Source organism: Eupeodes corollae, chromosome 1 (genome assembly GCF_945859685.1).
Source record: "Eupeodes corollae chromosome 1, idEupCoro1.1, whole genome shotgun sequence".
NCBI lineage: Eukaryota > Metazoa > Arthropoda > Insecta > Diptera > Syrphidae > Eupeodes > Eupeodes corollae.
The window spans coordinates 48,842,017-48,859,723 of NC_079147.1; the positions used below are offsets into that span (position 1 = coordinate 48,842,017).

Genomic DNA, 17,707 nt, shown 5'->3' on the forward strand with positions numbered 1-17,707 from the left:
TTCTTTTACTTTTGAAACTGCAAAATGGATAATCCTGTATGTTTAATTATGGTTACATTTTTCAATGTCGGAAAAATCATAAATTTCAAATTTTAGGCAAAGGACTTCACTTGGTTAGGTGTAGGTTAGTCAGAATTTAAATACTGAGTTATTGTTGACCCATACTCCATAGCATTCGTCCCTGTTAAAATCCGAAGGTGCCGAAAATGATCAAGCTAAATTATTATATGCAAGTGTTTATTTAAAAATCAAATTAAAGCCTTTATAAGTCAAATGTACTGCAAATATAATATTTATTTTTATAATTGTCAATCTATGAAAGTGTAGCTGAAATTTTATGATAAATCTACAAAGTATGGCTAAAAATATGAAACATGTATTTTTGAAACATTAATCCAAAGACTAACAATAAACAACAAAAATGGTATCAAATAAAGATTTGTAATTGAATAATATACACGCTGCGCCATGAATAAATTTACATTTTTACGACGCACAATTACACTTAATTTAGGTGATGGTCATAAAATATTGTTACATTTTATATCTTTTACGAAGAAACCAAAACACAACAGTCACCATTTTGTCGTCGTCGGCGATATCGTTGGAATATTTATGAAGAAAATTTAATGCACTACCACATCAGCATAATAATTATATTTACGTCAAAAATGGTACCCATGCTCTTCGTAGACGCACAAAGACGCCTCCCTCCTTCAAAAATGATTCTAATTATATTCAATCGTATGCAATGATTTTGGCGGAATTGTGATCTCAACATCTCCGCGGACACTATCGGCCAGATTAACGATGGCTTCTTCTTGGGCACTGAAATTAAAGTTAAAACAATGAAATTTTAGCATAAATAAACAAGATCAAGATGCTCTGAAGAAAGCGATCGGACGACTTGCTGACGGCCTTTAACTAGGCGACAGCATAATATGATTAATTATTAATTTTCAAGTCAGCCCTTAAAGATGGCAACGCGTCGCGTCGTGCTCATAAATTATAAAGGCTCTTCGCTTAAAAATTATACCCTTGATTTATATTTTACCTATTGGAGAGGATTAAAGCAATTCTTCCATCAGGACGTTCAAACGAAGCGCAATCAAGGTCCTTATTTGAATGTTTAGCATCTATCCTTATCGATCCTTCGGGAAGGAACTTCGAGAAATGACCGATGGCATAGAAGATTGGTTGTTTGTATATCTCCTGACCGCCTGAAAATTTAAACAAATAAACAAAGCTATTTGTTAAAATGTGTGTTATATTAATAGTTCATTACTGAGTAAAACCAAATACCTAGTAGGTGTAATATAACCATCAAATAGAAAATGAAAACTCTATATTCCTGCTAACTATGCATTACATCTTCCCATTTATGTCTCTTGTGAGTTTAAATCCCAAATAATTCAAAATTGCGCTGGATTGATAAAAAACATGATATTTATAGGCAAAATCTGAATAAACATTCGATCGATCTTTCGATATCGTTTGAGAATACAATCGATGAATCAACTAAGTCTATTATTACAACCATAAGAGAGTCAAGTGTCACCTACACAGTAAACAGAGGCATTTTTTACAAGTGCAGCTGGTATTATGATGCTTGTAGAAAAAGCAGAGAAATATCTTTTAAATGGTTTTAACTCTTTAGGCAAACTAACAACTCAGCCTTGAAATATCTTTATCTGCAGGCGAATAATACTTATAAAAACCTATGCCTCTATAAAAAACAACAATATGTGCAAAAAATAGCTCTTAATATAAAACAATGCAGAGATGCTAAATAATTCTGGAAAAATGTACGAATTTTAGGTAACCGAAACAGATCGAATGTTTTTCCAATGAGTATCGACATGATGGGCTCATATTTCGAAAAACTTACAAACGTAGATCCTAACTAATCCTGCATATGTTTTGCGATACCTTTTAGTTGCATTGAAGAACTAGACACTCCGTGCTCAATGCCAGAACAACTGTTGCCTCAGAAAAATGAAAAACAATAAGGCTTTGGGTTTAGATAGCATCCCAGCCGAATTTTTGTATTGTTCTTACTGAACTGAGTGTTCATCAACGAAGAAATACCATAGAATTCAAAAAGAGTCATCCATTTTAGCGATCTATAAAAAAGGAAATCCTAATCTCTCCGAAAACTAGAGAGGTATCTCTGTTCACAATACCTTACGAAAACTGTTTTCTCAGATACTATATCATAGACTTGTACCTTGGGTGGAAACAAACAACAAAATAAATAGTTTTCAGGCTGGGTTTCGAGCTAACCTCTCTACAGTTGATCAAATTTTTACTCTAACTAATGTCGCTAAACGTTTTTTGGATACGAAAATAGTTTCTATGCTTTTTTGTAGATTTTAAAGCTGCCTTTGATATACTATAAACAGAAAACTATTAGTTTTTGAACTAGCAGGTGTTGGATTATCAACACAATTTTTGAGAATATATGAGAAACTTTTTTCAAATACAAGTAGTTTCTAATGGTAGAATCTTTTCGCGCAAATTTAAATTTAAGACAGAAGTGGGTGTCCCGCAAGGTTGCATTTTGAGTCCTTTGCTCTTCTCACTTTTTATTAACGACATTGGAGACAGTGTTTCATGGGGTGTATATTATGGTGATTTCCTTATTAAGGTGCTTTTATATGCGGATGACTTTGTCATTCTTACTGATAATCCGGTAACTCTACAACTGCAAATTAAAAATCTTAACCAGTATTGTAACTCTTGGAATCTTCAAATAAATACTTCAAAGTCGAGAATTATGGTTTTAAGATCTCATAATAATAATGTCAGAAATTACCGTTCTTGAAACCTAAATGGTGAAAGAATAGAGGTAGTTAAAAATTTAAATACTTAGGTTTTACAATAACACAAAGTTTAAACATAGGACCTCATATAAAAGATAAAACGTCAGTTGCGAAATCAGCCATTAACTGCATTTGGTCAAGTTTTTTTGAACGAATGTATACTCGTAGTACCGATGGTAAAATTCAAAGTATTTGATGCAACAATCAAAAGTTCACGTTATGCTAATAAAATGTATGGTTACGAAGTAAGTGAAGACTTTGAAGTTATCCCGAGATATTTCTTTAAAAGTGTATTTAAGGTCCTTTTAAACACACCTAACTATACAATATAAGTATGTCGAATCTGAACTACCTCCAATTTTCTTAAAAAACCTGAATGCAAACGCAGACTATATTGTCAAAGTTTTAAAGAGGTGTGGTAATAATCTTCAAAGAAAAATACTCATGATTGCACTTCAGAGTTGTTACACGCCGTTCAAAGATTGGTAAGTACTGCCTGCTAAAATAATACGATATTGAATTTAGCCTTGAATAACTTTGGTTCATGGAAGTATGATTTCTATGACTGCATCTCAGCAATTGACGAAAAATATCAAAATTCTCTGAACCGTGCTAAAGAGTCCATGTCAAGAACGATATGCAGCAAACTGATTCACTGTTTGGCGGAATCTAATTATTTTCGAAAAGAATTCACAGTTAACGAGATGAGTTTAATATTTATGATCCAGGGTTGATATAAATCATAATAATTATAATCTGTGCAACCTTAATCAATGTTCAAATGGTAGACATGTGCATTCAAGAGGACACAAGCGTCCACAGGTTTTTTTCAAAACCCACCTCTGTCTATCAACTCCTACTCTCACCTCCCCGCGGTGAACATCGGGTGGCTAGTACCTCAACTGGAGATTGGGTTCTAACCCCAGTGGAAAGTTGTTGGGGGCAGCAAACGAAAGAGGGGGGGAGAGGTGTTTCCACTAAGGCACCTCTCCTTATCCAGGCGGCTACGGACGAATTCTCGAGATGGAATCAACGGTGGCGTCTACAGTTCCAATAAGGTTGAACTACTTAGTGAACACCTTATAGGGCTTCTTCGACATATTCGGAGCCCAGGCCTGTATGGAGCGGTTTATCCAACTCCCCTTCCTTGGAGTTATACTAAGGATCTGGCCACGTAAAAAATACCTTTAGTTTCGAAGCACCAACAAGCCTCGGATACGGACGGATTCACTGTTGACAACCCACGCAAACGAAATAAGGACAATGAACTTTAGATATGAAAGTGGAATGTTAGGTCCCTTAACAGACCACGTGCAGCCGAACAATTAGTGGAAGCCCTAAACTGCTGCAAGGCAGATATTACAGCCATCCAAGAAGTGCGATGGGATGGACCGGGCAAACGCAAACTAAAAGACTGTAATATATACTACGGCGACTGCTACCGAGAACAAAGACAGCGTCTATTTGGGTGTGGATTTGTTGTTGGAACTAGGCTCAGGCAAAAAGTCTTGAGTTTCAACAGTGTCAACATAAGCCTAATATGCGCGCATGCCCAAACAGAGGAGAAAGATGAAGACACCAGTGGCAACATTGCCTTGCAGCCATCAGGGATGCCGCCTCTAAAGTTTTAGGTTTCACACGGCCACCACAGAGAAACCCCTGGTTTGACGACGAATGCCGGCAAGCGCACGCAGCGAAACAAGAGGCATACAAAACGGCGCTGCACAAAGGGACTAGAGCTGCTCGCGAGCTCTACGAGCAGAAGAGGAGAGAGGAACACCGGCTTCTTAGATGGAAAAAAAGAGAGCATGAGAAGCGTGCGATCGAGGAGAAAGAGGGATGTTACAACCGGAATAAGGTTTGTAAATTTGACCAAAAGGTAAAAAAAACCTCCCAAGGGTACCAGCTACGAACCGAAGCCTGTAAAGACGATCAGGGGAACATCGTAGTAGAACCGCAGTCGATGCTGAGAATATAGAAAGATCACTTCTCCAAATTATATAACGGCGATGACGAAGGTAATTCCACTGTAGGGGAGATAGAACTACTGAGCCTAGGCGAGGCAGATGAACCCGACCTCGACGAAGTGAAGATAGCTATATCTTAACTGAAGTCAAACGAAGCTGCTGGAGCTGACGGCATCGCTGCCGAACTATTTAAAGCAGCAGGCAATGACTTGGTACGGAGCATGCACTAACTCGTCTGCAAAATATGGTCGGAAGAAAGCTTGCCCGATGAGTGGAATCTCAGCATAGTGTGCCCGATACATAAGAAAGGAGACCCTATAAACTGCGCCAACTACAGAGACATCAGTTTCCTTAACATTGCGTATAAGATTCTCTCTGCCGTATTATGTGAACGTCTGAAACCATTCGTCAACAACCTGATTATTCCTTATCAGTGTGGCTTCAGACCAGGAAAGTCCACTATCGACCAAATATTCACACTACGGCAGATCTTAGAAAAAACCCAGGACCTTCAAATCGATACCCACCATCTCTTTATCGATTTTAAAGCCGCGTACGACAGCATCTATAGGGAAGACCTCTACAGAGCAATGTCTAGTTTTGGCATCCCTGTCAAACTTATCCGTTTGTGCAAAATGAGGATGGAGTATGCACGCTGCTCTATCAAGGTCGGAAAAGATCTTACCGATGCATTTGATGTCAAAAAAGGTTTTAGACAAGGCGAGAATTGTGCAAAACTCAACCGTCAACACAATCTATAACTTTGAGGTAGTTAAGGACTTCGTCTACCTAGGCACCGCTATTAATGCAGATAACGACACCAGCGCTGAAATCAAACAAAGAATAACTCTTGCAAATCGCTGCTTCTTTGGACTTAGAAGGCAATTGAAAAGTAAAGTCCTCTCTCAAACATGTAAAATCACCATCTATAAGACACTCATCATCCCGGTTCTCATTTATGGCACTGAGTTATGGACCCTGTCAAAGAAAGATGAGAGCGTCTTAGGATGCTTCGAGAGAAAAATTCTTCGTTTGATTTTTGGTCCCGTATGCATAGATGGAGAATGGAGGAGAAGATATAACGACGAACTGTACGGGCTGTACAACGACACTGACCTAGTTAGCAGAATTAAAGTCCAACGGCTTAGATGGCTAGGTCATGTAGAGCGGATGGACATCAACGCTCCAGCCCGGAAGGTCTTCGAATCCAATCCCGAGGGACGGTGCAGTAGAGGAAGACCGTGACTCTGCAGGTGGCGCACCCAGGTGGGAGAGGCCCTCAACCAACTTGGCGTGCGAAACTGGAGACAGCTGGCTTGGGACCGAACTGGCTGGAGACGCTTGTTGGTTGAGGCCCATGTCCGTCCCGGACTGTAGCGCCACCTTAAGTAAGTGAGTAACCTTAATCAATACTCCATGAAATTCGATGTTTATACTTAAGGGGAAGCTTTCTTTCTACAGAAGAGAATTACTCAATTCTAAATGGTGGGTGTGGTTGGAAAGTTCTTATCCGGTTTATAACTGAAGCTATCGCTTACAGAAATACTTATGTAAACCTCTTTTAGAATGAATCTATTATCTTGTTTTAGTTAAACTAAAAGCTCTTTTTCAGTTAATATTGAATCCCTTATTCTACTATTACTCTTTAATCGATTAATTCATTAATCTTTTAAATTTAAATAAATTAGTTTAAATTTGTTCCTTTTTTTAAAAACTGTAAGTTTTGCAATATATTTATATTAGTTTCTATTAGTTTTAATTTTTAAAAATTAAATTGGGTAGCGCAACAGTCCATGAAGAACCAGGGCCTAGTGACTTACAACTCTCAACCATTCCTGTGTGCAAGTAATGTTGTCAGGAATGAAGTGGACCTACAGTCCACTGCCGAATCCGAACGGCTAATTTTGAGGAATCACTTTTTCATGAGAAGAGTTACTCTTGGAGAATTTGTCAATTCCTCGTAAGAGGCAGTACCCGTGAAAAGACTTTAGATGGCATAGGCAGGGATCGAACCCAAGACCCCTGGCATGACAGTACAACGCACTAACCATCATGCCACGGGTACTACAGTTTTAATTAGATCTGATTAAAATAAAGTCTTAAACTCTAATGATATTTTGTTAAAATGTGTCTATGTCAACTGGCAAAATTATATTTAATGTTAAAATACTCTACCCTTTTTCATTTTCAATTTTCTAGCTGTGTTTAAAATTTATGAATGTAAATTTTAATATAATTATTTGAGATATAATCGGCAGACGGCTCGTAAATCTTTTATAATAAAACAAATAAAGATAATAATAATAAAAGTCTACAAATACTCTTACTTGTTTCATTGGCGATAATAGCAGCGTGTAAATAATTTTTAATATAAGTCGGTCCACCTTCTTCATTCAAAATCATATTCCAATCGATGTATCCATTAAACGAATGCTTAAGGTCTTTCATGTAATTAGTTATATATTGTTCTGCATCATCCCATGAACCCAATTTAGGCTTGCCCATAATTGTAGCTTCTGTATTAATTATAATTTTATCAGGCATCATTTTATGAGTTTCCTCAATCAAATTGGGTCCATAATATTCATCGAAATACCAATGCACCGCTAATCCATCCAAAAAGTCTAAAGATTCTGTTCGCGTTGCATTCATCTTAAATTAAATTAAATTGTAACAACAAAAATATTTTGTTGAATTTTGTTAACAAAATTTACCAATACAAACCAAAACGGGTAGGTGTATGTTTGACCATCGTTGCAGAAAATTTTGACATCTTTGAATTTTGAATGTTTTATGGTTGGTCCTAAATTATCTGCCAGCCAAATTGACTTTAAATTTTATAACAATTAATTTAAAATAAAATAAATTCATTAATTTTAAACATTTAGAAATACTAACTTGGCTGTTCGGGGTCCATCCGAGTGACAAAAATTTTATGACATGAGTCATGAAAATGGCATTCAATGGCTCGTTGCCGGTTGTAATGGCCCAAATTGGCATATTTTGTTCTGCCATTAGTTCAATGAACCTGAATTGAGTTAAGTTAAAAAAAAGATTGAAAAATCATGTACAATGTATTCAATAAGAAGAGATTTTGATGCTTCCAAAGTGGCCATGAAAAACTTTCAGCTATAAAGGGTTTTTCAATAAGGGCGGAGAGATGTTGAAATGGAATAAAACAAGCTATGTGTGATGGCATGTATGCTTTGAGGTGTGGAATATGACATCAACCAAATGCCCGCCTCGGCTTCTTACGGTGGCACAGATCCGGGTGGTACAATTTTAAATGACTCTTCCGCATAGATCCGGCTGAATTTGAGCAGTCCCGGGAATAGGTCGATTGTGATTTAGTTGCATAGACTTGGGACTTCAAGAAACCCCACAGCGGGGTCAAATCGTATGACCTTGTTGACCAATATGCATCACCCCTGCTGTGTGCTGTGTGGCACGAAGCGCCATCCTGCTGGAACAACATGTCGTCTAAGTCCATATGGTTCAACTTTGGCCATAAGAAATTAGATTTTATCGTTATGTAGCACTCGCTGCTAACTGGGACCGCCTTACTAACGTCGTTTTCAAAAAAGTACGGACCAATTAGGCCGTTGGAACAAAATCCAAACCAAACTTTAACTTTTTAAGGATGCATTATCACCTTGTTGGTCCCATATACGGAAATTTTGTTTGTTAACACAGCTATTCATCCAAAAAAGGGCCTTGTCACTGAAGATGATTTTTCGGCCAATATTGGGCTCCTCTCCCAAACGGTTTGAAGCCCAGTCAGCGAACAAACAGCGTCGTCTATGGTCATGAATTTGATCTCCTTGGTAAGTTAGATCTTTTACGGGTGTAGGCCCAAGTCCCGATGCAAAATTCGCCAAGTTAAAGCCTGCGAAAAACCGAGTTCTTGTGCATAGCAAAAAATAGGCTGCCTTGAGTCATGCTGTACACTTTCACGGACCGCGGCGATATTCTCGGCCGAATTGAGAAAACCTTTACTATTGTAGTTTTTTTTTATACTCCATCAATTATTGAACGTTTTCTACCTCGAAAAAGAATTCAATCTTTTATAACTACAATCATTTATTAAATTTAACATTAATGGAATTCACATAGAAACTGGGGTTTCAAATTTTGCAATCACCAAGATTTCAAAAGAATGCAAGGAAGTCATAAAAGATTGCATTCTTTAACAAGCCTAAAAATTAATTTATCTAATCTTTTGTTTCCAAAAAAATGTCTAAGATGTAGAATGACGTTTTTTAGCTTATACCTTTCATTTGGTGTTCTCAAAACTGTGAAACAGTCTCATCAAATCTCGTGTAAGGGTCGTAATTTATGAATCGTCAAAAGTTGCGAAAACTGCTTTTGACAAAAATTTTAAAGCATAAAATTTGCTAAAATATATGTCCCAATAATTCGTCTATGCTCCGTCGTTTAAAAGATAAAGGGCGATAAACGGGCAATGCTCAAAAATTTTTTTAAATTTAACTGTTGGTGAAAAACCTTACGTTTTTAGAAGAAAACATTTTTTTGTTTGAAATGTGTAAGCTTTTTACTAATAATCTAATTTTTCCCCGAAAAATTCTCCATCACTTGAGTATATTATAAATTGGGTGGCGCAACAGTCCGTTTGAGAACTAGCGTCTAGTGACTGACAACTCTCAACCATTCTTGTATGCGAGTACTGTTGTCAGGGATGGAAGGGACCTACATTTTTAAGCCGAATCCGAACGGCAAATTTGAGAAAGAACTTTCGTGACTCGCAAGAGGCGGAACCCGTGAAAAAAACTTTAGGTGCTATAGGCAGGGATCGAACCCAAGACCTCTCGCATGACAGTCCAACGCACAAACCACCATGCCACGGGTACTACCTTGAGTATATAAACCGTTTCTTAAAAAAAAAAAACACGAGAAAACATTACCATGAATGGACTGATAGTGTTGACGAGTTGTTGGAAGGATCATTTTGACCATCTACTTAATGGCGATGAAGCCCTCGATCCCACCAAGGAGCAGCCCATACAAATCCATTTATTTGATAATCTGGAGTTACACCACCTGACCTGATTGAGATTGGAGTTGCAAAACGAAAGTTAAACAAAGCTGACGTTGATAACGGTTTACAGGTAGAGCTTTTTTCCATTCACGCGGCAGCTGTTCTGTTGGAGCATGCTCCAACTCATAACCAAAATCTGGTTGGAAGAAAGCCTGCCCGACGAGTGGTTTTCAAGCACTATCTGTCCGATCCATAAGAAAGGTGACCGCCTTCTCTGCGCCACCTACAAAGGCATCAGCCTTTTAAACATCGCCTACAAGATCCTGTCTAGCGTATTATGTGAACGCCTGAAAACCATCCATAGATGATCTTAATGGTCATTTCAGTGTGGCTTAAGCCCGGGAAAATACGCGACCGACATTGACATTGACTCTACGCCAGATCCTGGAGAAGACCTGAGAATATAGCATTGATACGCATTTTCTTTTCATCGATTCCAAAGCAGTCTATGATGACATAGTCAACGAACTATACCCTGTAATGTCGGGTTTTGGTATCCCTACAAAACTGATACGACTAATCGGTGGATGGTGATGCGCTGTCATGTAAATGCTTCAAAATTGTTCTTGATAAAGTGGTGCGAAAGACCAACAACACCAATGTATTTCAAAAATTCGCACAATAATTTGGATATGCAGATGACTTTCACATTATGGCAAGAACAACACGAGCAGTTACTGGTACCTTTTCCGGTATCGACTCTGAAGCGAATTTGCATTTTGATAGAATAGAGTCGATTCCCATAGTAGACTCGGTCAGAACGTAACCATTTAAAAAATATATATCCGAATTTGTAATCCATTGTAACCATCCACAAAAATACTCACTTGAGATGATAAAGAGCCCAGGTTTGATAATATTTTTCCTCAAGAAAACTAAATCCATTCCACGAGTGTACAGTTTTCATCCATTTCGGTGGACTCCAAGCAGAACTAAGAATTTTTATATGTTCAATATTTGCAACTGATTTAAGCCTTTCGATTTGTTTAATCTGAGATAAAGAAATATTGTATTGTTGACAAATTAAGCCATTTAATGTACCGACCTTTTCTTCATCAAGATCATTTAATTTGGTGAAATTTGATAAATCTTTATCATCTTCTGGTTCTTCGTTATATGCCCAAGGTTCTAAATCAAAGTCAGTACCTCCAATTGGCATACGAATCATAGTGTATCCAATTCCTTTCTTTGAGAAATATGATCTAAAAATAATTAAAAAAATTTTAAAATTAAAACAAAATATAAAAACAATTCGATGATGCAATGATTTGAAGCTTTTTAAAATTTTCAAAATTTCAGAATAAACCAATGTTTTGCATTGATTCCTCTCTGACCCATTAGTAAAAAAAAACTTAGGCAACAAGACTTGAGGTAAAAGTGCATCAACTAGTGATACATACCCATCCTTATCAAGGCTGATTTCAGCAACGTTAGCCTAATATGCGCACACGCCTCACAGAAGAGAAGAATGATAACACGAAGGATATATTCTTCGAGCTCGTGGACAGAGCATATGAACGGGGCGAAACGTCATGGTAGCCAGTAAGCCGCGAAGCTAGACTGGTGCTGGGTTTCAAACAGTCCTTACAAGAAACCCCTGGTTTGATGACCAGAGCTGCTCACTATGAGCAGAAGATGAGAGAAGAAGAACCTACTTCTAAAAAGGAAAAAGAAAGGGCATGAGAAGCGTACGGTCGAAGATGTTGAGAGTTTCAAAAACAGAAATTAAGTTCGAAAGCTTTATAAGCAAGTGAAACAAAATTCACAAGCACATAAACCTCGAACCGAAGGCCAGCTGCAAGAAGGAATGTCCTATGCTGGGGATATGGAAGGACCACTTCTACAGAGTGTATAACGGTTACCACGAAGTGAATCCTGCTATAAGGCAAGATGATCCATTCAACATAGACGACGAAAGTCAACAATCCCGTACTCCCGACTTAGACGAAGCAAAGATTGAAATATTCAAGCTAGTTTCTAACAAAGCTTCTATAGGAGTTGGTTTGAATGACGAGCATTTAAAAGCAGCTGGAGATACTTTGGTTAGCAGTATGCTGCAACAATGTGGGACACTCTATCATTTTGAACCTCTTTGGTTCTATACCAAAGTACATAGACTACACTATACCTAAACCCCTATTTGGAAAAAACTTCCAGGTATCCATTCCATCCAGAGATGAATGGGAGGACAAAAAACTCCTGGATAACAAAAGTATTCATTTTTATACAGATGGATCTAAGACAAATGAGGGAGTTGGTGGTGGCGTGTACTCAGAAAAGCTTAATCTAAGCATCTCATTCCGCCTCCCTAATCATTGTAGCGTTTTTCAAGCGGAAATTTTGGCGATCAAAGAGGTTCTCTCCTGGCTAAGAGAAAACGTGATATCAACTTCTGATATCCGCATCTTCTCTGACAGTCAAGCTGCTATCAAATCCCTTGACGGTGTCTCGACCAAATCTTTGACGGCCCTCGATTGTCGATCGTCTCTTATGGAGATGGCGCAGCAATTTAACATTCACCTCTGTTGGGTGCCGGGCCACAGAGACATCACAGGTAATTGTAGAGCCGATGAACTCGCTAAAAATGGAACCGTCAAACCTATTTCACCTGAAAGGGAGAAGATAGGTATACCGATAGCTACATGTAAACTTATGCTAAAAGAAACAGCTTTTGCGATAGCAAATTCTAGGTGGCACAACTTACCAACATGCGCAGCCACAAAACTCATATGGCCTTCACTGGACCTAAAGCGCTCTAAAGACTTGTTATCTCAAAGCAGACTTCATATTAGCTCCCTAATAGGTGTCCTTACAGGACACTGCCTTATAGGCAGACACGCAATACGACTAGGCGTAGCCTCAAATGACTTCTGTAGGAGCTGCATGGACGAAGAAGAAGAGGAAACAATCTCTCATCTCTTATGCACCTGCCCTGCTCTTTCACTCAAACGCAAACTTCATCTGGGGGACTACTCTTTTGATAATCCCAGCGAACTAGCTAAAAAGTATATTAAATATCTTCTTCGCTTTATAAAAAGCTCAAAATGGTTCTACTAGTTAGAAGTAATTCTCTAGATTCATGTGGTATCACAATGGGCCTTTCTCTTGGCCTAAGTGTGTGGATTATAAATCCGCAGCCACGTTAACCTAACCTAACCTAACCTATGCTGCAACTTATTTGCAATTTTTGGTAAGAAAAAAGCATGTCCGATGAATTGAATATATTGTTTGCCCGATACTAAAAATCAGTCTACTTAACATCGCTTACAAAATCTTCTCTGCCGTAATATGTGAACGTCTAAAGCCCATCGTCAACAACCTAATAGGTTCTCATTAGTGTGGTTTTAGACCAGGAAAGTCCACAGTCGATCAAATAATCACATTATGGCAGAACCTTTAAAAAACCCAAGACGGCCATCTTTTCATCGAATTTATGATCACATATGACAACATCTATAGGGACGAGCTATATAGAGCCGTGTCTAGTTTTCGCATCACTGCCAAAATCTTCCAGGATGACCATGGAGAATTCCCACTGCTCCATAAAGGTTGGAAACAACTTTACCGAATCTTTCGATGTTAAAAAAAGTTTAAGACAAGGTGATGTGAATTCTTTAACATCGTGCTTGAAAAAAAAAATGCAGAGCTCACATGGCAACAATAGAGACACTATCTTTGAAAAGTCCGTCCATAAGCATCAGTCATCAGCCATAAGAGATACGAAAAAATTCATGAAAGCTTTTTTTTTATAAAATTTAATAGGCTTTAATTTTGTGCAACAACATTTTTTGATACGGCAAATAGTTTTCGAGATAAAAGGGAAAAACAGAAACAAACTCCATGTTTCTCTTAACTGCCGCTAGAGCTCACGTCGCATTTTTGGTGACTTTTTTTTGGGTCATCACCATACATCCCTTAATTATTGTGCCAAGTTTTAAAACTATTGGATTTTTTTTAGGTGAAAACCTTTATTAACTGGACTAAAAAATGCAATCATATGTTGATTCCGAGAAATATACCATAAAGTCTTGGATACCTTTCGATTTCAATTTTGAGATCCCAGCTATTTTAGATCAGCTGTTCTTTTACTCGTAAAACACTAAGAAAAAAGTATCCATCCATGTACCCCATCTATCTGAATTTGAACATAGCCATTGGGTTTATCAATAAGAGTATTTTAAAAGAAATAAAAGCCAAATGGCCACCATTGCCATGCGTGTGTCGATGGTATATCCAACATTGTATTACGACATTTACCTCAGGAAGCTGTAGACATTTATACCACTCTGTTTAACAACGTTCTGAATAATGCATATTATGCGTCCGTTGGAAGACAGCTGTGGTACATCCCTCCCGAAAAAGAGAAAGGACAACTCCAATCCAGCCGACTCTCCGGTCGATAAGTCTTTTGCGGAGTATCAGTAAAGTATTCGAGAAGGTTATAAATAGAGCTCTGTCTTAAAACAACAAAGTAATTCCGGATAATCAGTTCAGCTTTCAGTCGGGACATGGCACTATTCTTGCTGCGTCCAAGGTTGTTTCTGATATCCAGGTTAACAAATCTAAAAGGCAATGTACGGGTGCTTGACTGGTTGACTTGGAGAAGGCCTTCGACACCGTATGGTTAGAGGGCCTGTATCTAAAGTTAACCAGACTTGGCAATGTAACATCTACCAAAATGTTTGATATTAATTGTCTTCAACAGGAAGCGGTTAACTTGCCGATCTTGTTCAGCATTTACACCAGTGATCTGATAGCAAGCCTGACTCAGGCAATAGAGTACGACAACGACCTAATTGCGTACAGAACGGCCCCACAAATTGAGGTTATCAAGACACTTTTGCAAGGTAACTTCGACAAGATTCAGCAATATTGCGATGACTGGAAGTTGAAAATCAACTTTCAGAAATCCGAAACTATTCTGTTCTTGACTCCGCTTTATGGAGCCTCAAGGGATACGAGAAAGAACTGGAAAAATCAAGTGATCGTTGGACCAAATCGCGAGCCACTGGCGAATAAAAGTGTAGTAAAGTACCTTGGCATCTGGTTGAATCAGTACAGCTGTGGCCAGAGCTAGGCGAGCCTTTGTCCTGACAAAACGGTTGTTTTTTAGCAGACGTCCTTACAGCAGGGTGAAGGTGATTTGCTTAATGGCCCTTATGCGGCCGATGATTGCCTATGGGTGCCCGGTATGGTTCAAATTTACCCTATCTCAAATGGAAAAGATTCGGGTGTTTGAGAGACAATGTCTGCAAGCTGCGACAGCTTAATTTTTGGGACTTACTACTACCGAAGCTTTCCTCTAATTGGACAATCGAGGGATGATACAGGATAGGGAGCCGGTTTCACTAATCTACCACGTCAGCCGTAAAACTGTAGATAGGCGACTCCTTAACAGTCAAGACATCCTCGCACTAGACGGAGCCAAACGCCTTCGGTTCAGTAGGACTGTATACGATAGGGACCGAATAGATAGGGTAAGGCAGGAGAACCAGTTTTAGTGGCTTCAAATTGAGAATGTCATTAAAAGTTGTCTTAGGCATTTGGTTTTGGCCGGCTTAAATAGATTTAAAGGCCCAACTATAATAGACATAAGCAAACATAAGCTTATGTCAAAAATCCAACGAAAATTCACTTAAGTTTGCGAAATTACTGCATAGCCATAATGCAATTTTGCTCACGTATCTACATGTCAGATTTTACTTATGCGGCGAGCGACTGGGATCGCTCTTGCTTTAGTGTGCTTAAGTTAACGAAACTGAGAAAAAATTGAACGAAACGGAGCTAGACTCCATTATGTTCACTCGTATTGAGATTCTTTGTATTCGCACGTTTACTTATGCGCGCATATGCTAGCTTATGCCTATTATAGTTGGGCCTTAAGGATTAGGTTAGGGACAGTCAGGGTGGCACAGCTTACTGTGGATGTTCTAGTTTCTGAGCAGTTTTAAGTAATTTTAGGTAATATACTTGGTTTCGGTTAGTTTTAAGTAGCTTAAGTATTAAAATGTGCTTCGGTTTGTTTTAAATTTAGTTTAAAGTTTTATATAAAATAAAAATAAAAAAATAATGATAAAGATACCAAGTTTTTTTTTATTTTCTTGGTTTTAGATTAATTTCTCGTTATTTAGTATTAAAATTGTTCTTAGGCTGAAAGGCAGTAGTTATTAGATAATGGATTAACTTAGAGCACCCTCATAGGGCCTGTACGCTATATTTTTGTACAGCTTTAAGATAGTTTTAAGATTTTGATAAAATACAAATTAAAAAATGGCCACCATCGCTCTCATTCATTTTAACTATGACTTCAAATGTTTCAGCATGTTGGAAGTGAATTTTTACCAACTTTAATGCTTTTTTAAAGGGTGTATTATTATTTAAAATTTAGTAACGGATTAAGTTCTTACTTGTCAAAAACTAAGAGCTTCAGAAGTCACACTCTATATACAAATCCGCTAACCATCCAATAACTTACAATAATTATTTATAATTTGTTTACTAAATATGTATCATGACGTTAATTGTTGTTCACCTGTCATATAAGATTCATAAAATTACGAAATATTGTTTTTCTAGTATCGTTGATATTAAAATTAGTATAATTCTGACCAACACATTTATGAATAAGGAAATAATAATTATAAATATTGAAGTTAAGATATTTGTTTTAATCATTGCATCTAAAAACGCTAACCTCCACGTTGAACTTGAATTATAATACTTAATTATTATATTTTGTTAACTCAATTTAATATCAATTTTGACCCGGAAAAGAATTTCAATTCAAAACAATAAAAGTTGTTTAAAGTATAATTAGATAAAAATTCAACCATTAAACTTACTCGTAAACTGCATCTTGTAGTTCCTGGGGTAGATTCTTTAAATTATAAGACACTGCACCAGTAAATGCTCCTCCAAAACCAACAATTTTTTGATATTTCTTACTTCGATCAATTTGAATTTTCGTGACGCGTTTTGAAGCTGAAAATAAAAAGAAGTCAAAAACGTATCACGATAGAAAATGTAAATCATAGTTTTCAAACCTTCTAATTCGATCGATATCATTGATGTTGTGTTTTCTTCACTGCGTTCGTTCAAATCATTTATCATTATTTTTTGATCTGAAAACTGTCCCAATTTTGTGGCAAACCTAAGACCAGCCTAAATAGATATAATTTTGAGCCTTTAAGCTTGTTTTTCATTTAAAGGAAACAGTTTATTTTCCGTGTTTTCAAGTTCTTTTTTAAAATTAAGAATATACTTACCTTGCTTGAGGAGGTAACCACAATGCTATCTTCACTTGCAGGACTAACTGGTTCCAGGAAATCACAATAAGTCGTATTGCAGACGCATACATTTCCGTAAGCTGTGTCACGAAGAGCACAAGGTGTACTACTAGTCACTGAAAAACATACAAAATTTGTTAAGTAAAATTGCAAAAATACGGATGACAAAATAATAGTGTGTTTTTCTATATAAATTAAAGGCTTTTCCAATAAAAGGCTTCATTTTGGTCAGTCCTTTATTTGGGCAGCTGTCACTATCGAAAAAAGAAACGCTTCAACAATGCACTAAAATTGTTAAGGTACACCAGAAATATGGTCAACAATTTGAAGTCACATTTTGTTTTTTAACTAGAAAACGAAAAAAATGTTATTAAACTAAACTTACAGCTGAATCTAAATTCTTCATTAATGCAAAGTAAAAATAGGATTGCTTCAATACCGATACAAGCTTTCATTTTTAAGAGTACCATTCTAAGAAGAAACACAAAACGTTCTGATTTTAAATTAAACACGAAGCTCAGAATATTTTTTTCGTAAGCTGTATTAAATATTTTTGTTGTTTTTCTTTTTTGATAA

The 17,707-nt window shown here is 37.3% G+C and overlaps 1 protein-coding gene across 1 annotated transcript; it reads right to left on the reverse strand.

Annotated features, from left to right (window-relative positions):
* Positions 1-445: 445 nt before the first annotated feature.
* Positions 446-17,674, reverse strand: LOC129941809 (lysosomal acid glucosylceramidase-like). The gene is made up of 11 exons (XM_056050538.1): positions 17,517-17,674; positions 17,111-17,247; positions 16,889-17,006; positions 16,688-16,826; positions 10,891-11,047; positions 10,673-10,836; positions 7,688-7,817; positions 7,504-7,617; positions 7,117-7,441; positions 1,055-1,220; positions 446-828 (listed from the first exon to the last, which is right to left on the reverse strand). The coding sequence occupies exons 1-11, from the start codon at positions 17,599-17,601 to the stop codon at positions 729-731; spliced, it is 1,635 nt and encodes a 544-aa protein (XP_055906513.1). The 5' UTR covers positions 17,602-17,674; the 3' UTR covers positions 446-728.
* Positions 17,675-17,707: the final 33 nt, after the last annotated feature.

Excerpts from the sequence above, each read along its gene's own strand:
- LOC129941809 (XM_056050538.1), bottom strand. The coding sequence starts at position 17,601 with ATGGTACTCTTAAAAATGAAAGCTTGTATCGGTATTGAAGCAATCCTA. Across the intron at positions 16,827-16,888 it reads GATATCGATCGAATTAGAAG|CTTCAAAACGCGTCACGAAA; the intron begins GTTTGAAAACTA and ends TTTTATTTTCAG. Across the intron at positions 7,442-7,503 it reads ACCCGTTTTGGTTTGTATTG|ATGAATGCAACGCGAACAGA; the intron begins GTAAATTTTGTT and ends ATTTAATTTAAG.